At 52.4% G+C, this 24,635-nt stretch overlaps 1 protein-coding gene across 3 annotated transcripts; it reads right to left on the bottom strand.

Annotated features, from left to right (window-relative positions):
* Positions 1-307: 307 nt before the first annotated feature.
* Septin8 (septin 8) lies at positions 308-23,371 on the bottom strand. 3 transcript variants are annotated; one of them, XM_042688858.1, is made up of 10 exons: positions 23,042-23,371; positions 9,691-9,811; positions 8,688-8,883; positions 8,154-8,340; positions 6,228-6,389; positions 5,425-5,521; positions 5,110-5,278; positions 4,832-4,964; positions 4,357-4,547; positions 308-1,288 (listed from the first exon to the last, which is right to left on the bottom strand). In XM_042688858.1, exons 1-10 carry the CDS (start codon positions 23,069-23,071, stop codon positions 1,282-1,284), a joined length of 1,293 nt encoding a protein of 430 aa, XP_042544792.1. In that variant the 5' UTR covers positions 23,072-23,371; the 3' UTR covers positions 308-1,281. The 3 variants fall into 3 exon arrangements, with proteins under 3 accessions (XP_042544792.1, XP_042544794.1, XP_042544793.1); XM_042688860.1 differs by having other exon boundaries at positions 8,154-8,334; XM_042688859.1 differs by having other exon boundaries at positions 308-1,055; positions 23,042-23,304.
* Positions 23,372-24,635: the final 1,264 nt, after the last annotated feature.

The raw sequence follows: 24,635 nt of genomic DNA, 5'->3' as shown, positions 1-24,635 counted from the left end.
GAAAGAAGAAGAAAAATGACTTTGAGGTAACGGAACACTCTTTGCATTCCGAATATGCAGGGCTGGTTTGAAGTCTTATTTGGAGTCAAACACTTCACACACACACACACACACACACACACACACACACACACACACACACGGAGTGTCTCCGTTGGCAGGTAGCACCCTCGGGAACAGAGACGATGCTTTGTCCATTTACATTCACAGTAAAAAGACAACAACAAGAATAACAGAATGCTGGATGGAGAAAGGGGAAGGGGTCATGTTCATGTTCCATTCTCATTGGTAAAGAAATTCCAAACACTGTCATTACAGGAAGTTTATTACCCACCTCTCCCTAGATATATTAGTCGGTACTTCATACATAAGAGAAGTTTAGAGGGTGGTTTTTGTTTTGTTTTTAGTTTTGAAAAAATAAAGGAATCTGTTATTTATGAAAATAATGGGAGAGGAGATTATTTGTCTTTACCCGGGTGCCAAAATCTAGAAGTGCTCCGAAGTTATCATGCGTAGTAAGCTCTAGGTTAGAAAAAAAAAAAAACGCAACGGAAAGGGGGAAATCGGGCAAATTTTGTAGCATGATACCAAACCACAGGCCACACACCTAAGGCACCGCGAGAGTTGCCATCTTGATAGTGAACTGTTAAGGCCTTAGCATCACCAAGCTGGGACCTTCACTAGAGTGACAAGTCACCTCTCCATCAAGGGATAGTGACACTGTAAATGGAAGACCAGCCACTGGCTCTGAAAAAAATAAACCTCGTCAGTTTTGGATTCCAGCATTCATGGCTTTTGACATTTGCATAGAGAAGGGCTAGCCCACCAGGTCCAGGGATGGGGGAATCCTGGGAGACCAGGGCTGGGTTGGGGTTTGGAGTTGGGGAAAGGGGAGAGGGGGAGCGAGGCAAAGCTGTAAACACTGGAGTCTGTACCGGCTCCTAGTCCATCCTCATACCATGTTATAGGAGAAGGGTCACAAGGTGTAACTCAAGCAACTTAACACATGAAAGTCTAAAGTCCGCTCTTGACATGTAAGTCTGTGCGTGCATTAACTGAAAAATAAAAATAAAACAAACAGAACAACAACAACAACAAAAAAAAAAAACAGACACATTAAAAAAAACCAACAACCACCACCACAACAAAAAGATACGTAGACCGAATCAAACAGAAGCAAAAGACAGCGAGATGGACAACTTGGGAAAGGCAGTTCAGTTTGGCATGTGTGGCGAACAAAGCAGAGAATTCGCTTCAGTTTGTGTCGTCGCAGGCTGAGGGTCAAGATCTGATTGGGAAGTAATGTCGCAAAAATGGATTAAAATGTGAAGAACCAAGTACCACCAACCCAAACCTATCTAACTAAATGCTCATGAACAATTCCCCTAAATGCACTCTACACCAACCCCATGGATCGAGGTAGGAAAGCGACAGGCCCTTATACCTAGCCTACCCAGCCTGGCTCCATGGTGAACACTGGAAGAGTGTTCTCTCTCCCGTAGGCCCAATTGGAGCCTTCTGGCACAATGGGCCAACAAAAAGGGTCTGTCTTCCAGGTCCAGGCCTGGACAACAACATACAAGGGAAATCAGATGTCAGTGAAATCCTCCACCAAGAGCTGTGCTGGCCTTTCACGGTGAGCTCCATCCAGTGGGCCTGAGCTGCTATATACAGGTCCTTGACTTCCAGGTTTCTTTTTCCTTTTTTTTTTGGTGTGCCAATATTGGGGCCTGAACTCAGGGCCTGGGCATTGTGCCCGAGTCTTTTATGCTCAAGGCTAAGGCTTTACCACTTGAGCCATACCTCTACTTCTTGCTTTTTGGTGATTAAATGGAGAAAAGATTCTCATGGACTTTCCTGCCCAGGCTGGTTTGTGAGCCATGATCTTGAGATCTTAGCTTCCTGAACAGCTAGGATTATAGGCATGACCCACTGCTGTCTGGCTTTACAGCTTCTTTCTTTCTTTCCTTCTTTTCTTTCTTTCCTTCTTTTCTTTCCTTCCTTCCTTCCTTCCTTCCTTCCTTGCTTGCTTGCTTGCTTGTTGGTTGTGGGACTTGAACTCAGGGCCTGGGCACTGTCCCTAAGCTCCAGTTTTCTGATAGCTAATTGGAGGTATGAGTCTCACAGACATTCCTGCCCAGGTTGGCTTTGAACCATGATCCTCAGATCTCAGTCTCCTGAGTAGCTAGGATTACAGGTATGAACCACCAGTGCCAGGCCACAGCTTCTTTTCTAGGGACCCTGCCTACCTCTTCTCTAACAGGATGTTCTGCACCATGCTGACAGGGACCAGGGCAAAGTCACTTTGGGTATCACAGAGCTCCCTTTATACCCCATCATCCTCTCCAAGAGGAAACACATTTCTGAGCTGCCATCTTGAAACTCACACTTCAGGCCCCTAAATGCTCACCAAGCCAAGGGCTGGGCATGGGATGAGGGTTGGAGTAGAGACAAAATCCTCATAGCAGAGGGGACAGTGAGGCTAGATCCTCTCTGAAGACAGACAGGGGCTTAAGCAATCCCAGCGCTGCCAGCGTCTGGGGCGGCCCAGCAGGCGCTGAGATGGAAGAGACTACAAAGAGGATTAGAGTCTAGCCCAGAGCAGAGGTCTTGGGAATGGCAAGGCATCCAACAATTGTTGTTGTTGTTGTTGGTTGTGGGGCTTGAACTCTGGGCCTGGGCGCTGTCCCTCAGCTCTTCAAGCTCAAGGAGAGCACTCTGCCACTTGAGCCACAGCGCCACTTCTGGTTTTCTGGTGGTTCATTGGAGATGAGAGTCTCACGGACTTTCCTACCCAGACTGGTTTTGAACTGCGATCCTCAGATCTCAGCCTCCTGAGTAGCTAGGATGACAGGCGTGAGCCACGGATGCTGGGCTGGCATCCAACTCCTAAGTACCAGGTTCTCATTTCCTGAGTGAGGGAGGTACGTTAAGATTCTCTTTGGCAGTGTGCACCTGCCTCTCAGCACGCAGGCATGACCTGTGCCCATGCGTGGGATGGGACAAGAGAGTAAGATTATATGTGTTCAGGCCCACGTGTGTTCAGGTGTGCAAGAGAAGCAGCATCGAGTGGACACAGCTAATGCTCTAGCTGCACTAAAGCTAAAGGTGTAGCAGCATACTATGAATAATGCCAAGGTCTGCAGTCGGGGGGGGGGGGGGGGGGAGGAGGGTGTAGGTCCACTGGTAGAGCACTCGCCTAGCATGTGCAAAGGCCCCGTTGGATCCCCAGCAAAAATACAAATAAAATCAATGAAAAGAAAGACAAGAAAAATAAACAAATAAAAGAAAGCTGACGAGGGAGGAGTAATTGGGTCGGTCCACCCAGCGGGTCAGCTGAGTGTGTATTTCTGGAAGCTGGGAAAACTTCTTTCCATACTTCTTTCTCTACTGCCTACATGAATTCTGCCAGCCTCTGCCTTAGAGGCAGCTCTGCCCCCTTGAAGACATGGAGCCGCTCCACATGCCCTTTGGAATAGTTGGGAGGTGACCCTAATGTCCAAGGGCAGCGCTGGCTGACCAGTGCTTTTGGTTGCCACCTGCTGGCTGATGGCGGTCCCACACCCACTGGCTAGGAGACTAAGGCCGGACATGGCACAGCTCCACACAGAAACATGGGAGCTTTTGGAATAGGGCTGGGAATGCTCCTAGTCCCAGGCCTTGCCCCTGCTCCTCCCTGAGACTTGCCAACCTCCCTGCCCTGGGGCCTAGCCCCTTCCGTACCATACTGTGGCTGCTGAGGGCACTGTGGAGAGGAAATGAGGGAGTAAGAAAGAGCAAGGGGAGAGGCAAGCAGGAGGAGAAAGGGGTGTGGGAGAGCACAGGTCATCACGTTAGGGGACATCAAGAACATTACTATAAGAAGAAAAGACTGAGGTGCTAGTGGCTCACACCTGTCATCCTAGCTACTGGCGGGGGGGGGGAGGGGGGGTCCCATTTTTAAGCCAACCTGTGTAGGAAAGTCTGTGAGACTTATCTCCTGTTAACCAGGAAAGGGGGGGATTAAAAAAAAGGCCAACAGTGGAGCTGTGGCTCAAGTGGTAGCGAGCCAGCGTCGAGTGTAAAAGCTAAAGAGCAGTACTCGGGCCCTGAGTTCAAGTCCTAGTACCAGCACCGGGGGGGGGGGGGGGAGAGGAGAAGAAAGAGGAGGTGGGAGAGCAAATACAAAGGAGAGAGAGAGAGAGAGAGAGAGCAAGACACCGATGGGAAAGAGAGAGCTAAGGGGGCAAAGCCTGGGCCATGGATGATCAAGAGCAGCAGAAGGAGACGCAAGGCGGCCAGAAGGAGAGGCAGCGTGGGAGACGGTGAGCACGCGGGGAGGGGACCCTGCCCAGGGAGGGGGGAGCCACCACCTACTTCTTCTTGTCCTTGTCCTTCCTTAGCGGCTGCTGCGAGGTGGCGTGCAGGGCCTGGGACTGCAGGGCCTCCACCGCGGCCTTCCTGCAGTTGAAGGCGTTGGTCTCGTCTTCGAGTTCCCTGCGCTTCTCCTCCACCTTGCGCTTCTCCTCCTGGTGCATCCGCTTCAGGTGCTCAAACTTCTCGTGGAGCTAGGGCAGAAAGGGATGCACTTTGGTATGGGGGATGGGGAAGATGCCGCGAGTCCTCGCCTCCACATCTGGCTGGCCCGGACCGGGCCACAGTGCAACTTCCAGCCATTTTCTGTGGATGGGGGTACCGAGGAATCAAACCCAGGGCTTCGTGCCTGCTTGGCATGCCACTAAGCCACCTTCTTTTTTGTGTCTGAAACCAGGACTTGAACTTGGTACCTGAGGCTTTCACTCACTGGCTAGCGCTCTACCAACGGAGCCACGCTGCCAATCCCAGCACGCACCTCTCTTTCTTTCTCCTTCAACTCCAGCTCTGTCTCTTTGACCTTGTTGACGAACATCTGCCTCATCTCCTCCTCCTTCCTCTGCAGCTCGCTCAGGAACTCCTTCCTCTTGGCCTCGTAGGTCTCCTGTAGGCTGTGGAGATGGCGGGGGAGAGGTCAAAGGGGGGGGGGGGGGGACGTAGACTTGAGAGGAAGGGGAAGGGGGGAAGAGGAGGCTAAGGTCACAAGACCCACACAACAGATGCTGCTGGTGACCTGGGCAGCCGGGGCTGTGTCACCTGAAGGGCTGGCTGTCACCGTCGCTGTCCTGGAAGCCCATCTCTTCTAACTTGCAGCGCCGGTACAGCTCATAGTGCCGACTGTGGGTCTGCTCGCGCAGGTCCTCCATGTTCACCCGGATCAGCATCTCCCGCAGCTTCACGAAGTCGCAGTGATTCTCGTTCTCCACTGGAAGTTGGGGGCAACATGGGACATGAGGGGGAGGACAGTAAGAGACAGGGGTTGATGGGCCTTAAGCAGCAGGATAGGGGAGACAGAGTTCAGGCCCACCCATCTGGGGATGCACCCCCCCCCCATCCTGCCCCCATACTCACCCTGTACTACTCCCCAAGGGTACTGCCGCGCCCGGACCAGTTTGTTTCCCACCTTCACCTCCTCGGTGCTGCCCACCACGGCAAAGGGCAGGTGCGCCTGCAAAGGGCCCGGAGGATGTGTGAGCACCATGCTGCTGCACAAGGGGCAGATTCTCCCTCTCTGCTCCCAGAGTCTCAGGAAGGGGTTGCTAGGGGTTCTGAATAAAGACCCTGGGTTATTGCTGGGTGTGGGTGGCTCACGCCTGTGGTCCTAGCTACTCAGGAGGCTGAGATCTGAAGATCACGGTTCAAAGCCAGCTCAGGGAAGGAAAGTCTGTGAGACTCGTATCTCTGATTAATCACCAGAAGTTGGAGCTGTGGCTCAAATGGTGGAGCGTCAGCCTTGAGCAAATAAAGCACTCAGACCCTGAGTTCAAGCTCCAGGGCTGGCATCAAACAATAACAACAAAAGGCCCTGGGTCTAGAAGCTTACTGGCTCTCTTGGAGAAATGTTTTAGGTCTTCCAAACAGGGCAGAGAGCTGAACTCTTGTCCTCCTCGCTGGTGTTTCTGACTCCCTAACCTGTGCATAGAACCTGTGCTCCAGAACTTAAGAGGACACTCAAGTGTCCGGGAGCATTTCCAGCACATGCCAAATACCCGATTCCTCCTGTACCCTGCCCACAGCACACAGGACTAGCCTGCTCCACATGTTCACCCATCTGTCCTAGAGAAGTTAGAGGCTGAATTCTAATTCAGAGTCTCCTGAAAGGGTTGACTCGGATCTGTGCTGGCTCTAAGCCCTCTGGCCCCAGGAACACTCACATTCATGACTGCATTAATCTCTGCCACAGCCTCATCGTCAGTGGGGAACTGGTAGATCTGGACCCCATTGCTGACCAGCTCGCCCATGATCTTGATCTTGAACTTGTGCAGCTCACTCTTGGAGATGGTGTCCGCTTTGGCAATGATGGGGATTATGTTCACCTGTCAGGATCGGGGAGGGGAACAGACAGCAGGTTAGCTGGCTAACAAGTGGTCCCCAACTGTGGACAGTCCTGTCTAAGTCACCAGCCCTGTCCAGGTTACAGAAGATTTGGAAGCCAGGAAGATAAGAGCTTCTCCCACGGGCAATCCCAGCCCACACTTAGCCACCGTGGCCACTTTGACGGACTATAAAAGGAATCATCAGCTGCCATGCTTCTTACTGTCCTAGTCCCAAACTACCTCCCACCCCAGGAAGACTCAGCTTAGACCTAGATTGCGCTAACGGTCTCAACTTGGCTGGCACCTGACAGAGCAAGAGGTAGGAAACTACACTCCCCACTGAGCACCAAAGATGATCCCCCAGCATCTCCCTAGCCAAGATGATCCCTTTCTTTCTCTTTATTTTGTGGTCATAGGGCTTGAACTCTGGGCCTGGGCGCTGTCCCTCAGCTCTTCAGCTCAAGGTGAGCACTCTACCACTTGAGCCACAGCACCACTTCTGGTTTTCTGGTGGTTCGTTGGAGATAAGAAAGAGTCTCATGGACTTTCCTTCCCAGACTGGCTTTGAACCGCAATCCTCAGATCTCAGCCTCCTGAGTAGCTAGGATTACAAGTGTGAGCCACCAGTGCCCAGTAGATTATTCTTTTAATTTTAATTTTTAATTTTTTGCCAGTCATAGGGCTTGAATTTGGGGCCTGGGCATTGTCTCTGAGCTTCTTTTGCTTAAGGTTAGCACTCTACCACTTGAGCCACAGCACCACTTCTGGCTTGTTCTGTATATGTGGTACTGTGGAATCGAACCCAAGGCTTCATGCATGCTAGGCAAGCACTCTACCACTGAGCCACCTTCCCATCTCCAATGTTATCCCATGTATCACAGTGAAAATTTATACCTGAGATGGGAAGTGGGGGGGGATTTAAGAGATGACATGACTGTGGGGTCTGGAGGTGGGGAGGGAGGGTGGGGGTGGGGCAGTCACCAGGACCAGCAACCCTTCCTGACACATCCCAGGAAGCTGCCCTCACTGTCTTCATAATACCCACCCTCCCCCCTACCCCATTTCTGGCTTCACTTTCGACTCTTACTGAAGAAGAATCAAGGAAGAAACCAAAGGGGAAGCCATACCAGAGAGGAAAAGGCAAGTGCTAGGAATCAGGAACTGTGCAAGACGAAATGAGCAGACAAAGCTAAACTGGGAAGGGATGCTCTGGGGAGCCGGTCACAGGGAAGTGGACATTATTCAAGAAGGAACTAGGAGGGCTAAGAAGGAAAAGAGATTCAAGGCCAGACCCAAAGCCAGGCACCGGTGGCGTGGCGCATGCCTGTAATCCTTAGCCACTCAGGAGGCTGAGATCTCAGGATCATGGTCCAAAGCCAGCCCGGGCAGGAAAGTCTGTGAGCCTCTTACTCCAATTAGCCACTCAGAAAACCGAAAGTGGCACTGTGGGTCAAGTGATAGAGCGCTAGCCTTGAGCTGAAGAGCTGAGGGACAGTGCCCAGGCCCAGAGTTCAAGCCCCACAACTAACAAGAACAATTACAACAAGGCCAGACCCAAAGGACGGGGCTCTGGAGAAAGATCCCAGAGTTCTGGCAAGCCTTCTGGAATAATGGAGAATAACAATGCAAGTTGCAATGCAAGAGGACCAAGCCAAGGAGGACTGCGCACAAGTCCCTGACTCAGCGAACAATCTAACTACAGCCATTACATCCCAGAGGAAGATGGCGGAGCCTATAGAAGGAGGGGGGTTGGGAAGGGAGTACCTTGCTGTCTAGTTTCTTCATGGTCACCAGATCCAGAGACTTTAGGGAATGCCCCGTGGGTGTGATGAAATAGAGGCAGACGTGGATCCTCGTGTCGTGGTAGTCAAAGAGGGAGCGGCGGATCTTCAGTTCTTCTTGTAGATAGTTTTCAAACTGCGCATCGATGTAGTCAACTATAGGCCTGTAACTACAGACAGCTCTATCACCTGGGAGATGGGCAGCTGGGCTGCAGGGTATGGGGTTCCAAACCACACGAGCTACCCTACCTCTACCTCTCCTCCCTGGGAACCAACAGCTCTGCCCTGGCTGGTACAGGTGGCTAGTCCCTAGTCCTGACAACTCTCCCAGTGAATCGATTCTCCCTGGTTTGTGGGCAGCTATAGGGCATCAGATATTGCCCTGGTCCCCTGGCATGTGAGGGCATGGCCATTCATATGGGGACCATTGGGAGCAAGTTTTAGACCTAAGGCCCAGGCAGATGGGATAGATAAAGGCTGGGGGGGAGAGGGGAGTCTCGCCCTTCCCGCCTCTTGCCTCTCATCCTTGTTGATCTGATCCCCGAAGCCCACAGCGTCCACGATGGTCAGTTTGAGGTGCACATTGCTCTCTTGGAGGTCATAGGTCTGGGGCCGGAGGCGCACACACTCCTCGTGGTGACTGGCTTCTTCTGTCTCGAAGTTGGTGTTGAAGAGTGTGTTCATCAGCGTAGACTTGCCAATGCCAGTCTCCCCTGGGGAGCAGGGACAGCGGGGCAAGAAGGGGATGATCAAAGTCTGGGGCCACAGTGATCCCTGGCGGCTAGGCCACACAAGAGAGGGGAGCTGGCCTTCCACGCCATCCCTCACTCTCCCAGTCCCCTGTGAACTTTCCCTTCCCCCTGAGCCCTTAGAAATAACGTGTGTGAGGTGGGGCTGCAGCTTGGTGTATGGTGCTTGCTTAGCATGTGAGGCTCCTATGCCCTAGATGGCCTCTTAACCAAGCAAGGAGGAGGCTCAGCCTCCTTTCTGAGTGACACCTTGCAGAGGGCTTGGCAGAGCACTCTGTGCCCTGCTGGGAGGGCCTTGAGGTGCAACCCCCTCCCCCCACCAGAGCCCCCAAACTGAGGTTGTGTTTGTTCAAATATGTGCTGGAGATTTACTCTATGATCTGCGATGAAGGGCAGAGTCTGGTTTTTTCATAGTGTCTTTTTTTTTTTTTAACACATAGGAAGAAGAGTAAATGTTTTCCAAATCAATCGATGAGCACATGGACTTACATCCCTGAGAGACGATCACAGTTTATAAAGGACTTCCATGGGCCCAATCCTGCTTCCTCTTCCTGATAATGCTCAGTCAAGTCCTAGCTCTAATCCTGTCCTTGACCCTGGCAAAGGGCAAGGACAACCAGACCCTCATCCCAAATCTTAGAAGTTTCATTCTTCCTGGGAGAACCTTCACAAAGCTCCACAGGTGGCCAGGGCAAACAGCGCCCCATTCTCCTTGAAGGTTCTCATCCGTTTTTGATCTCGCGTGCCTCCTAGCCAGATCTTGATACTCACCCACACAGAGGATGTTGAAGCTGAAGCCCTGTGTGACTGACTTGCTGACCAGCTGGTCAGGGAGGCTGTCGAAGCCCACATGGCCACCCAGGGACAGGCTTCGGGGCTCGGGCTCCACATTCTGCCAGAGACAAGCAAGGCAAGGTAGTGAGTTCACTGGAGAATCCAGACCAAGTTAAGGAGAGGCTACAGGTTGGTCAAACCATCCTTGCCCTCTTGTGCCTGAGCTCTCAGCACATCTCGGGTGCTCTGGAGCTCCAACTCCATCATGCCAAGCTCCCCTAGAGGGGCTCCTGGTTCTGGCCTTGCAAAAGTCCCTTAAATCCCTGCATCTCAGCTCCATCTGGGATGACCAGATTTGCTTGGGGTTGTAGCTCCATGTTTCCGAGCACAACTAGCCCCAGAGAGTCTGGCTGCTACCCTGTGGGGCTCATGGACCTTCTTGCCCACCCAAGAGGGGCCCCAGATGGTCCACAGGGAGGGAGGGTTCTTTTGCTTGTTTTGAGGCTGGACATGAGCTCATGATCCTCTTGCTTCAGCCTCCTAAGTGCTGGGATAACAGACGTACACCATGGTGACCAGTTCTCTTGAGTCTTTTGGGTTTTTTTTTTTTTTTTGGGGGGGGGAGGCAGTCATGGGGCTTGAACTCAGGGCTTAGGTGCTGTCCCTGAGCTCCTTGTGCTCAAGGCTAGTGCTCTACCACTTTGGGTTATAGTGCCACTTCTGGTTTTCTGGTGGTTCATTGGACATAAGAGTCTCATGGACTTTTTGCCTGGGCTGGCTTTGAACCCCGAGAAGCTAGGATTACAGGCATGAGCCACCAGCATCTGGTTCCCCTGCGTGGTATAGACTGGAGTGCATTCATAGACCAATTAACCATATGTGTAGATTGCACACAACTTTGACACCTCCCCACCCCTCCACCACCCACAAAAAAAAAAGACTGTTAAAAATTAAAAGAAATTTCAAACCAGGCATGGTGGCTCATTTGCAATACTAGCTTCTTGGGGGCCTAGGGTGTGTGGGCTAAGCCCAAACCCCTTACCATGGCATTTTAGGCCTTCCTAACCAGCTTGATTCCAGCCAGCTGGCTAGTTTCAATTTCCCTTTTCAAGCCTTTCCAGTATTCATGAAGACAGCCAACAACTGGAGCTCCCTCCTCCTTTTGGCATTCTCTAGCAATCCCTAGGTTCTGGCTATGCCATCTTCTCCCAGCTGTGCTTTGTTTAGACGATTCTAGAGGAGAATGCAAAGGGCTTGACCTTAGCCGAGAAGTGGGCAGCAGGTCCTAAGTGAACAGGGGCTAGCAGAGCTGGCCCATGGCACTATAAAAAGAAACCCTAAAGAACGAAAGCAGAGGGTTCAAGGTCAGACCCCCCAGCTGTGAGGATGGTTTGTCTGGCTTTCTTAGGCATGGGTGGAAAATGTGACCTCTGGATGGAAGGAACCCAGGCTCAGCCCTGATTGGAGGGCAGACCCACACAGCCCCACCTCCTCCTTCCTAAATGTCTGTGCTCTAAGCACCGACTGGAAAGAGCAAGGACAGGAGGAGAATGATCAGTCTCGCCTGCCCCATCTCCAGCATGGTGGGGAAGCAAGAATGCGGAGCCCAGCCCAGGAATCACGGACTACCGAGACAGCCCTTCCACAAATGTAGATACAATACAGTGGGCAGAGGGGGAAAGACCAGACAGGAAGGCTCTGAACTCCTGCCCTAAGAGGGCTCTCTTCAACATCTGGATGCCTGCCCTCTGAAGCCACACCTATAGCCTTGGCCTAAGCCCCTCTAGCCAGTCTCTCTTCACAACCAGAGCCCTATGGCACCTGAACCATTCTTTTGCTACTTATATGCCCTCCTCCTGCAGCTCTGTGCCAATGCTTACAAATGTCTGTTGGAAGCTTAGAGCTCATATGACCTCTCTGGTCACGTATAACCCTCTGCAAACACATTGGAGTTGCCTGTAAGCCTGTCCTCTTCAACACTCTCTCTCTCTCTCTCCTTCTCCTTCTCTCCCTGTCTCTCCCTCTCTCTCTCTCTCTCTCTCTCTCTTTCTCTCTCTCTCCCTCTCTCTTTCTCTCTTGAACTGTGGGCCTGGGCACCATCCCTCAGCTCTTCAGCTCAAGGCTAGTGCTCTACCACTTGAGCCACAGTGCCACTTCCAGTTTTCTAGTGTTTTACCGGAGATAAGAGTCTCATGGACTTTCCTGTCCGGGCTGCCTTTGAACCACCATCCTCAGATCTCAGCCTCCTGAATAGCTAGGATTACAGTTTTGGACCACCAGCACCCGGATCTCTCTTTTTTTATGCCAGTACTTAGGGCCTTTTGTTCTCACTTGGCTTTTTTTTTCGGGGGGTGGGGGGGGAGGGGGCTCAAGACTGGTGTTTCTACAAATGTAGTCATTATATTCAATATACATTATGTTAAAAAAAGGAATCATGTAACCTGAGGGTAGGGACACAAGAAAGAAAATGGGGGGCTGGGAAGGTGGCTCAGCGGTAGAGTGCATGCCTTGCAAGCATGAGGCCCTGGGTTCGATTCCTCAGCACCACATAAACAGAAAAAGCCGGAAGTGGCGCTGTGGCTCCAGCGGTAGAGTGCTAGCCTTGAGCTGAAGAGCTGAGGGACAGCGCCGAGGCCCAGAGTTCAGGCCCCATGATCGGCAAAAAAAAAAAAAAAGAAAAGAAAAGAAAGAAAATGGAAGAGAACAGAGGAAGGGGTGACAATGATCAAGAAGTACTCATAATGATTTATGGAACTGTAACCCCTTTGTACAACTACTTACTAATAGCAATTTTTTAAAAAGGCTAGCTTTCGAACCAGGCGCTGGTGGCTCACACCTGTAATCCTAGCTACTCAGGAGGCTGAGATCTGAGGATCGAGGTTCAAAGCCAGCAGGAAAGTCCATGAAACTCTTATCGCCAATAAACCACCAGAAAACCGGAAGTGGCACCGTAGCTCAAGTGGTAGAGCGCTAGCCTTGAGCTGAAGAGCTGAGGGACAGCGCCCAGGCCCAGAGTTCAAGCCCCACAACCGACAAAAAAAAAAAAAAAAAAAAAGGCTAGCTTTCTACACTTGTGCCACATCTTCACTTCTGGCTTTTTGCTGGTTAACTGAAAGTAAGAGTCTTTCAGATTTGCACTGAGCCTCAGTGTCCGTCTCCTGAGTAGCTACGATTACAGGCTGAGCCACCAGTACCTGGCTGAAGTCTCTGTTCTTATAATTGGCTCTTCCTCCCTATTGCCTATCCCCAGGACACTGTGTCCCATCTCCTTACTAAACCCAGATCCCCTGAAGGCTGCAAACACAACCCAATAATCGGTTTCAGGGCTTCTCTCCCAGGTCCCCATATTAGAAACTCTGCACCAAGCCCAGGGTGTGTGGGCCAAATCCAAACCCCTTACCCTGGCATTTTAGAACTTGCTAACAGACTCAATTCCAGCCTAGCTGGCTATGTCCAAGTTCTCTTTCTGAGCCTTTCCTGGGGCTCTTGAGCTTCAGGAAGAGGCTCTTTCCTGGCCCTTGAGTACTTACATCCAGACCCTTGCTGGCAATGATCCCATGTCCTGGCACTGTTAGTTATCTCCATATGGGACTTGGTTCTCCACCTGTTTATTCCATTTGCCACTGGAAACTGGCTGCAGGTTGGGGAGATCGCATTTCCCATTCCTCCCTGCCTCCCCGCACTATGCTGGGGTACAAGACAGAGCTACCATTTAGCAGGCACTGATAGCATCGCTAACAGCTACTGCCCCAGCGGGCCTTACATAGGGCTTCATTATTTGCTCCCTGCTCCACCTGCTCATGGCAGTTCGAGGGTCTCATGAAGGACAGAACAGTTACTCTAGAGGTTTTTGTTTTGTTTTTCTGTTTTTTTTTTTTTTAACTTTTCAGGCGAGACGCAAAGTGTCCAAAAGTTAAGGCGTGCTGTGCTTGCATAGAGCAGGCTTATGTGTTTATTCATCTTCTCCTTCCAAGGGTGACACAATCAGGATGCAATCCAACATCCTGTAGTCTGCAGCCAAAACCCACCAAGTCAGCTGTGTCTGGAAACCACACATACACACACCACCACCACCACCACTACTACCACCACCACCACCACCACCACCACAGTACCCTTGCAGGAAAAAAAAAAAAAAAAAACAGGCCATCACAAGCCTCTATTCTACTTTCTTACCAGCTGGGCGCTGGTGGCTCACATCTGTAATCCTAGCTACTCAGGAGGCTGAGATTTGTAGATCTTGGTTCAAAGCCAGGCTAGGCATGAAAGTAAGACTCTTATCTCTGATTAATCACCAAAAAAGCTGGAGGTGGAGCTGTGGCTTAAGTGGTAGAGCACTATCCTTGAGCAAAAATGCTCAGGGACAGTACCTAGGCCCTGAGTGTGAGCTCCAGGACCAGCACACACACACACACACACACACACACACACAGAATGGGCACTGGAGACAAGTGCTCTTCCCTGGCTTCAAGAAACTAATGTGACCTTGACCTTCCATCTTTACTGGGGGGTCAATCTCACTAATGCCAGCCTCCCCAACCATACATTTGACATCATTATAACACACAGTCTAAAGCAAGTCCTCCAAGTGCTCCCCAGATCCCTGCTGACCAGGGTGGGGACACAGTCCAAGGAGGAGCCTCTGAAGTATCCCCTCTACATCCCAGCTACTAGGACTCAGAGACTGAGTCAGGTTCAGGTATCTCATTGGTTGCCCTGCCATCTGGCAAGAGCCAATCAGCATGATGATGCTATGACTGGTTCAGATACCCTTGATGATGGGAGTTCTCTAGCGCTTGCGATTGATGGCGTCTTGACTCCCAGTCTACAAAGGGAAACTGCACGCACAGGGACAAGAGCTAGTGAGGCAAAGAGCCTCCAGGGAGAAAAGGTATGAAAGGCCAAGGGTCTGAGGTCACAATCATGGGAAAGAGTAGAAGTCAAAGACAACACTGGCTCCTCTCTGAGGAGCACCACGTGCTAATGAGGCCAGTGATTTCCACACAGCCTATTAGGCCTTCCCACTGAGGCACCGAGAAGCTAGAGGACAAACCAGGGCCCAGCAGGCACTTGCCCTAAAGTACTCTACTACCCTGCCTCCCCTAATCTGAGAAGACTTCCAGCTCCTCCCCATCAGATGGACACACTCATTGGACACATCAGCTATGTGCCAGGTCCTGGGAGAGCAGAAATGAACCACTTGACACTTGATGGCTCATTCTAAACTGAAGTGCCCAGGGAGGTAAAATAAGTGGAAAAAGAAGAACACTACAGTAAGACTGATGACAATGACCACAACAGCTAACGTCCATCGCTCACTGTGTACAACACTAATCTCACTTTTCCATTCAAGGTTGGTATTCTACCACTTGAGGACGCCACTACTTCAGGCTTTTTGATGGTTAATTGGAGATAAGAGTCTCATGGACTTTACTACCTGAGCTGGCTTCAAACCACGAGCCTCAGATCTCAGCTTTCTGAGTAGCTAGGGTTACAGGCGTGCACTACTAAGGTCTTTGACCTCATTTAATCTGTAGGTCTCTCCCCACCCCCCTTAAAGTCAACTGCAATATGCTCTCCATTTTTTTTTTTTTTTGACAGTCCTGGTGCTTGAACTCAGGGCCTGGGCACTGTCCTTGAGCTTCTTTTGCTCAAGGCTAGCACCCTACCACCTGAGCCACAACACTATTTCTGGCCTTTTCTGTTTATGTGGTACTGAGGAATATCGAACCCAGGGCGTCATGCATGCTAGGCAAGCACTCTACCACTGAGCCACATTCCCAGCCCCTCTGTTCTCCATTGTACAAGAGATTAAGTAGTTTACAGGAGACCAGGCAGCTCTTCTAAGTGTGGATGGACAGAGCATAGTTGGGAAAAAACCCACACTCTGGTCACATTGCTCTGCTTCCTATTGGATGACTGACACCTGATGACATAGCCAAGTGTATGTTGGGGGGGGGAGGGGTCCCCCAGGAAGAATGGTGGGGAACTCATGCTTGTGTGTAGCCCATGGTGGCTGCAGTTCTACAACTCCAGCCAATTGTGGGAATATAGGAAAGAGTAAAGTTGCCTGTCTGCCATTTTTTTTTTCCAAGAGAATCTAAAAATGCAGAACTTTATATGAAATCCCCTCCGTTTTGAAGGCTGAAAACCAAGACAAAATTGAGAACGACTGGGAGGAGGGCCCCGGGGCAACAGGCCAAGGGGTTGGACTAGACCAAAGGCCTCAAAGTCTTGTGGAAGAGGAAGCTGTGTGGGTGATGCAGCCCAGACTCTGTACTTAGAACTTGGAGACCTACAGAAGACCCTTGGGGAAGATCCTTGGGGAGCCTGGGGTAACTTCCCTTGATTCCCAGGAGAAGCAGATAATGCAGTCTCTGTTTTCTTTTCACACCCCTAGCAACCTGGGCTGATCACTCAGGGGGCTCTAGGTGTCTTCAAAGCCCTAGCAAAGAGAGAGAGAGGTAGGAGGTGGAGAGCTGGCAGCTCTGACCTCTACAGACACAATGAGAAACTCATGAGGCGGCCATTATCCCCTCTGTAATCACTAACAAGCTTTTGGTCCCTGAGCCAAGTCCCGGGTTGTTTCTGTGTCATCATTCCTTTGGCACATCAAAGACCACAACAACCAAAAATAAATAAATAACTGCTCCAACTTGCTGTGATCTTCCATGCCTGGCCAGCTAGAACAAAGCGGAGGACAGTATTTAGTTATGCAGCCTAGTGGGTAACTAGGACATCTTTTTCCTGGTCAGGAAATGCTCCCTCTAAGCCTTCTGGATCAACTCTAATTGCCAGCCGAGAGATGCTACTCATTTCTGTAAGATGTAAGGTAGGCTTTGGAGGAGATAATCATGAAAAAGGCTTTTCTGCAGAAAGAACTCAGAAGCCACTGGTTGTCCAAACCAACACTGCCAAGGAAGCTGTAAGTGGTTGACTGATCCTTGATTCCCCAAACCAGGTGGGTGTTGAGATGGGTGGGGTAAGAACAGAGGAATAAGAGTCATGAACAAGGAGTAGCCCCCCTGCCCCAAAACCCAGGTCTTCTACAGAGTGCTCTGACCTTTGGGACAATACGTAACATCTAGTGGTCTGTGCACCCTGCCATGTAGACCAGAAGCCCACTTCCCGGAAGAGCTCCAGTTCCGGGAAGGTCCTTATGAAGTTATTCAGCAATGGACCCAGGAATCATTGCACCAACTGAGAGCCTTCTCTACCCATGTTCCTGGCACAAAACACCACCAGCTCCAGCTTCGGCTCCTCCCAGGAGCCTGGGCCTTAAATAGCCAGAGCAGAGGCCTCTGGCCAGAACCCATGGTCATATGTACAACTGTCCTTGAGCCCAAGAAGAATCCTAGGAATTTTCCCAGGAAAGCCTGAGGCTTTGCTCCCAGGATTCCACAGCAAGCTTGTAAGCCCACGTCAGAGGTTATGGGAAATAACCAGGACTGTATGTGACAGAGGGCGGGAATGGGGCTACTACTACTCTGGGCCTAGAGGGGGAAAAACAAAGGCAGGACATTACCTGTCTCAAATCAAGACGATACCATTTCTCTTCTACCATGGCAACACAACACACAGGAGAAGGCTCAAGAGGGAACAACTTTCACAGTGTCACCATGGAGGAAGGCAGGTGACAATGACAGGAGGGTGGCTGAGATGCTGGTCACTCTCCACTCCCAAGAAGTCCAAGGCCACCCCTCCCCAGGCCCCAATATTTTCTCCTCTCTGCTTCTCTGTCATTGTGAGGCGCTTTCTTTCTTTCTGCAGCCAGATTGCAGCTTATTAATTAAGGGTGGTTTGATTCACACTTCTGTCGAAAAACAGATCTCTGGGGGAACCAAGGGCACATCCCGCCCACACCACAAGCCTAGGACACAGAGACACTTCCTTGGGGTTTGTTGCACAGCCTGAGAGGGAGAGTTCCACTCCTAATACTGTGCAGGTGTGACAAGCACTGCAGGCCCCAAAGGTGCTGGAACCTCAGTTCTCTACTTGGTTACTAACTCCAGAGGCAGCTCACTGCCTGGCAAACTGGGAAAGCCACAAGTGGCCTGGCCTCTTGGAAGGAGTGAAAACTGCATGAAACTCTGGCCTCAGAAGGGAGAAGGAAGGGCTGGGCATGGGGCTTAGTGGTAGAGTGCTTGTCTAGCATGCATGAAGCTCTGGGTTCCACTCCTCAGTACCACATATACAGAAAAGGCCAGAAGTGGTGCTGTGGTTTAAGTAGTAAAGTGCTAGCCTGGAGCAAAAGCTCAGGGACAATGCCCAGGCCCTGAGTTCAAGACCCAGGACCGGCAAAAAAAAAATAAAAGAAGAAGCATGCATGGGTAGCACTGAAGGCCGAGGAGGTGCAGGTGGTTTATTATACATGGCTGTTGCTTGCCCTTCACCCCAGTACCAGGCAGAGGGTCAGGGCTGCCCCAGGGCCCACAGAGGAGGCTGAGAGTGAACCTGGGTGCATATTCACAGCCTCTCTTGAACCCCAGGCCTCAGGGGGATAGTCAGACATGCACCTTTATTCTTTTTCCCTGGCTTTTGTGACCTCTAACTTGACCGATGAAGGGGGGTTGAAGACACACAAGGAGGCCATGCATTCTGAGAAGGAGAAAAGTGAATTTGCCCCCTAGACAACCAGGAAAGCCAAACCGCAGCTACCGCCATGAGAAGCCTCTTGCCCTGTCCTAAGGCCTCCCCAGGAAGCCAGCAAAGAGCACCCTGCTCTCCCCTTAGGGAGCCCTGATCTCCCCCACCCCTCCCTCACCTTCCCCAGACAGGGATGCCTTGTTCCTGTCTGCCTGGAAAACCATGGGATCCCAAATGGCAGCACACAGGCAGGAAGCCCAAGAAGTACACAAGGGGCACACGGAGTCCAGCCAGCCCTTAAGGCCCTTTACTCTGTCGGCCCTGCAGCTGCTGCCTGCGTAGCTGGGCTGGAGCCAGACATTCAAAGTAGTGACTGCCCTCCAATAATCCGCCTTGACTAGGTCGGTCTTAGAGCTCAGAATCCAAAGGCTCCACCCCCTTGGCCATCCCCAAGGAGTCTCCAGGTACTAGGGTGGGGATTGGGATTTGCAGGCCTATCTTTTACTGACTGATGGCCAATAGGAGTCATGCTGGCTCCTCTCTCAACCACAGCCTGTTGGCATCAAAAAAGATGAGGGAGCCAGGTGCCGGTAGCTCATGCCTGTAATCCTAGCTACTCAGGAGGCTGAAGGAGATTGAGGATCGTGGTTCAAAGCCAGCCCGAGCAAGAAAGTCCATGAGTCTTACCTCCACTGAACCATTCAGAAAATGGGAAGTGGTGCTGTGGTTCAAGTGGTAGAGGATCGTGGTTCAAAGCCAGCCCGAGCAAGAGAGTCTTATCTCCAATGAACCATTCAGAAAACGGGAAGTGGCGCTGTGGCTCAAGTGGTAGAGCGCTAGCCTTGAGCTGAAGAGCTGAGGGACAGCGCCCAGACCCAGAGTTCAAGCCCCACGACCGACCAAAAAAAATTAATTAAAAAAAAAAATGATGGACACGAGGCATTCAGAGGCTCTTATCAAAAAGGTCCACGCCCTAGGGCTCAGTCCCTCAGGTACTGTGGTTAAGTCTCTTCCTGCCACATTCTCTGTTCTTGCCCTGTCAGTCAGCCCCTCATCGAATACTCCCTTCGATCGCCAATGCTTTCCCCTCAGCTTTGCAGCCCTGATCCCCTCCCAGCAAGATCCTGGGACACTGGTACACTGCCACGGTGGAGGGAGGACCAGGCAGTCCCATATCCTGGAGGAAAGAGTCAGGGTTGCAGCTTTGCCCGGGGTGCCCATATGTGACCCTACCCTTCTATGTTACCAGGTACTGAGAACTGCACAGACGTACGACTTGCTCAGCTGCCATTTCTCCTTCAGAAAGGCTTAGCAGGCAGGTTCCTGGTCATTTTCAGCAGACAGGAAGATATCTCCCCCTCCCCCTCTCTCCCTCCCTCCCCTCACACTGTGACAGAGGATGTGAGCACCACTTGGGTAAAAAGGGTGCCACCCACGTCCCTTGCTTGGGGACAGAATATAGACACTCCCTGGATAGTCTGCTTCACAGGGAAGTGTCAAGATTACAGGGGTGACTACGGAAGTAGCAGATGGTTCTAGGATAAAACTGGGGAGCTAGGGAGGGTGGTGGTGGTGGGGGAAGGTAGGTGCCTGGCTGGGAAGAATGCCAAGCATGCAACTGACAAGACTCACGTTTCTCCTCTCACCCTCCTATCTTCATTTTGCCCAGGCCCTACAGGGTCCCTCACCAAGGAAGTCTGTGTACCTTGCCCCAGGATATGCTACCAGGAGAATCACAGGAGCTGAAAACCTTAAGAGTAGTAAGGAATGAGCCTCAGTCAGAGTCTAGGAAGGAGGAAGGCCCAGAAAGAGTGAACAAGAGTGCCCAAAGAGGACAAGAGAAAACAACAAGAACTCCCAAGGACTGTTTTGTTTTGTTTTGTTTTTTGGCGGGGAGGTGGTCATGGGGCTTGAACTCTGGGCGCTGTCCCTCAGCTCTTCAGCTCAAGGCTAGCACTCTACCACTTGAGCCACAGCGCCACTTCCCATTTTCTGAGTGGTTCATTGGAGATAAGAGTCTCATGGACTTTGCTGCCTGGGCGGGCTTTGAACCACGATCCTCAGATCTCAGCATCCTTGAGTAGCTAGGATTACCAGCGCCGGGCTCCAAGGACTGTTTTCCAACATATGTGTCCATTGACCCAAACTTCTGACTTGCTCAGCTGTCATTTCTCCTTCAGAAAGGCTTAGCAGGCAAGTCCCTGGTCATTTTCAGAGGGCAGGAACCCAGCACACACCTCCATCTCAAAGTCAAATGTTGAGCTCCTCTAAGCGCCAGGTTGGGACAGTTCCCAAGCTCACCTGCAGGGCTGGTCTGACCACAGTGCAGGCCGGAGGGGCAGTAGACACCTGCTACAGCTCCACCCGAGGCTGCCGAGACACCTGAGCATGACTATCAGCTACACATGGCAATTAACTTGTTACAAACTCTTCGAAGAATCAGTATGCTTGGGCCCATTTTACAGCAAGATAAAGGAAGAAATTATTTCCCCAGGATGATAAGCTAGAAACAGAAGAGAATGGGAGTCCAGACTCCCCAAATGCAAGCCAAGCTCCATTCAAGATAATCCACACAAAGGTAAGTCTTCCCAGGAGGCTGACTGTCCAGGATGTAGAGGGCCTGAAATAAATATGTCCATCTGTCTAGCTTAGCTTGACACGGTAATCAAACCCTAGCACTCAGTCCTGAGCCTGTCGCTTTTCTGTGGCTCAGCTCTCGATGGTTAATGCCTGAACTGTTCATAGAAATGGTCCAAAAGCAAACAAGGTGGATCTTCCAAGCAGATGAGGAAGCCAAGCCTCCCACCCCTACCTCCCGGCAGAACCATCTCCGGACATACAATGCTAGCAAGCCCCTACAGTAAAAGCATGCAACAGACCAAACTCTCCTCTGCCTTCTAGCACATCTGGCCCATAGACACTGAGGATCAGGTGTCATTTATTGTGCCCTTACCATCCGCCCGACACTGGATTCTCACTGAATCCCAGCAACAACCCTATCAGGAAAACAGCATCTATATTCTATCATACAAAGGAGAATACTGGGGGAGTTAGAGAGCTTGTCCAAAGTCATATGACACATAGCAACCAGGATTCATTATCAGGCTGTCTGATTCCTATCAAAACATTCCCATCTGGGCATGGTCAAGATCAACAGTGAGAGCAACCTCTGATCATAGACAAGACCCAGACATAACTTTCTGGTCGGCTGGGCACAGAAAATGCACACTGACACCAACATAAGCCTACACAAGTGTCTCTTGATCTCCAGTGACTTGGCAGGTGAGTCAGGATTCAGCGCTGCCTTTCTTCAGTCTGTAAATTCCAAGTTTCTGCACAGGAGTGAAGTGGATCTCAGGCCGGCCCCTCCCCCTCAGAATGTGCTCCCCAAGTAAATTCCCTGACCCGATACCTAGTCCTCTTCCCCAGGTCTACCAATTCTAAAACCGGAACAGTTCCTGCTTTAGTTGTGCAGAGTTCCAAAGGCCGACCACAAAAAGTATTTGCAGACGGAAGAGGAAATTTACATATAGAAATTCGGATGACAGTATTTATAGCATGAATTACATAAGTCCTGGCTCCCTTATTTAGCCCCAGAACCAATTCGTTATCGGTCACATATTCAGAATTTCTCTCCCCCTCCCGCCTCTCTTTCCAAACAGCCCAGGGCCCTCCTCTCCCTCCTCTCTCTCCTCCCCTCTCCCCTCCCCTTCCAGCAGACCAGGGCCTCACAAGCTGGCAAGAGGACAGAGCTTCCTTCACTGTCACAGCCCAACCTCCCAGACACACCCAGATCCAGCCTTAGACACCAGGGGAGCGCAGTCACCACCCGCCCCAAAGACCTCCTCCCTCCCTGGGAGAAATCTTCTTTTTTTTTTTTTTTTTAATCCTGTAGGAAGTTAGCTAGGAGCTGGCTCAGATCCAGAGATAACCCACCCCTGGCAAGAGAAGGTAGACCCTGATCAGGGAGTGGGGAAACCCAAACAAACACCCCGATGGACTGAGGAATCTGAAATTGCGCCTGGCAGTGGGGAATTCGGCTGCGGCAGACCCAACCCACCGAGGCCCCCCGACCCGCCTGGAGGAGGGTCGCACCCAGGATGCAGGCGTGGGGAGGGGAAGTGGAGGAAGGAAGCAGAGGAAAGGACACACAGGCCCAGGGGTGTTCACGACTCAAGTGTGGAACGGTCCTGAGCTCATCTGGGGGAGCACTTCGCCCTCGATCCCTTTGGGTTTCATCCTCACGGTGGTGTGTCTTTCCAACAGCACCTGCGCGGCTGGGGAGATGGGGAGGGGGGGTCTCCCCAGCCGTGCCAAGAACAGTACTGGAAAATGTGGGGAGGAGAGGGGGGCTCGGAAGGGTCCCTGATCTCCCCCAGTTATCACCAGCATCACAAACACTCTGGACTCGGGGATCCGGGTCTGTCGACATTCACACCTACCCGGAGCCAGGCGGGGTCTTCGTTGCTCCCCGCGAAAGGGGTTTGTTTGCTAGCCAGGCGCCCCCGACGCCTGCCCGTCACCCCGGGACGCCCACCCTCACCCTTAACTCCAGGGTCCCCCCCATACACATATACACCCCCCAAGCTGGCCTGGTGTCGAGGCCCAGATCGTGACACTGACAGCCCGCCCGGCGCGCCCCTCCCCAAGAAGCCCCCCTCCTCCCCGCACGCACCCCGCGCGCGCCCCTCTCCAAGAGAACCTCCCCCCCCCCCGCGCGCCCACCCCCCCTCACCCTCAGCCTGCTGGCCAGGACCCTCACCGAGACGCGTTCCAAGTCCGTGGCCGCCATGGTGAGCTCCGCGCCGGCTGGCGGGGGCCGGGGCTGCAGCGAGCGCCGAGCGCCGGGGCGGTGACCGGGACCAGCCGGCTGCGGGACGCGCTCCGCCCGAGCGGCTGCAGCTCAATGGATCCAATATGGCCACTTCCTGGAAACTCCTCTTCGGCGGCGGCGGGTAGAAGCCGCGGAGCCAACTCCCCCCCGCCTCCACCCCGCGGGACCGGCCTCCCCAGCCCGGCCCGGCTCGGCTCCGAGCACAGCCCGAGCCCCCGCCGCGGGGACAGCCCGGGGGGTCTCCGCGGCCAGGCGGGAGGCGCCGGCCGCAAAGGAAGCTGGGACTTGTAGTCCACGAGCTGGGGCGGGGGTGTGGAGCGGGGGGGACGCGCCGCGGTGTCTGGGGGTGGAGGGTGGTGGTCCGAGGCTTGCTCCACGAAGCCTGGATCCGAGCAGGGGTGGGGTGGGAGGTGCCCCAGGCCCCTCGCAATGGGAAGGGGAAGAGTGCGGAGGGAGCGAGGCGCGCGATCTGAGGACTCTTCCCTCCCCACCCCCAAGCTGTCTCTACCCACGGGAGCCTGCAAATTCCTGGGACCCCCCCCATCACCCCCCAAGCCCGAGCGTGGACGCGCTGCCAGCGGCCGATCGCACCCAGGGATGGGCGCTCAGCCTCTTCTGTTCCTCTGCCTTGGGTCCCACCTGATGCTCACGCCCGAGCCTGGGCGGGAACCCCGGGTGAGGACCTGGTGCGTCCGGCCCGGCGGCTCTTCCTGGGCAAGGTACCAGCTTCTCGACTCCTTGCGCAACCCATGAGCAGGATGCACACTCGCGCATCCAAGAGCTCCACGGCCAACGCACCGTACTGCGAATGACCCATCGCCCTCGCTGTCCCGATAACTTGGGACGCGTTGCATTCATGGAGTCCTGTGACGTTGAGCAGAGAGGTTCCTGGTTCCTAAAGTGGGCATGCTTTCACCAGCCAAAACGTGCGCACTAACATCTATGCCCAGGCTGGTGGTCTCCTGGAGCTGTGTATTCTTCAGACGATCTAAATAAAATGGCAGCTCTAAGCTGGGCACCCGTGGCGCACGTCTGTAATCCTCCTATTCAGGAGGGTGAGATTTGAGGCTTGAGGTTCAAAGTCTTATGAGATTCTCATCTCCATTTAAGCACCCAAAAGCCAAAGGTGGAGGTGTGGCTCAAGTCTAGGTAGAGGGCCGGCCTTGAGTACAACAACTCAGAAGACAGTTCCCAGGCTCTGAGTTCAAGTCCCAGGACTGGTGCGCGCGCACATGCGCGCAGCTACAAATCCACTGAAATTCTCCTTTTCTTTCCTTGCTCCTTGACATTCTGCTGTCTTCAGTTTCACAGCAAAGTTTAGCCTCTTTCTTGGTGTGTACATCCTCTACCTACAACTCAAAAAATCTTCCCAAGAAATGGCTCTTCCCTTCCATTTGGAAACCTGTGCTGATTGGAGGTGCCTGAAGACTACATCTAGACTTGACCCCTCTTCCCCCAACCCCAACTTCTGACTGCTCTCCCTACTCCATCATGACTGCTACCCCCTTGCCTTCCTACCTTA

Source organism: Dipodomys spectabilis, unplaced genomic scaffold (assembly GCF_019054845.1).
Source record: "Dipodomys spectabilis isolate Male_0828 unplaced genomic scaffold, ASM1905484v1 ptg000119l, whole genome shotgun sequence".
Lineage (NCBI taxonomy): Eukaryota > Metazoa > Chordata > Mammalia > Rodentia > Heteromyidae > Dipodomys > Dipodomys spectabilis.
This window is presented reverse-complemented; position numbering and strand designations above follow the sequence as displayed.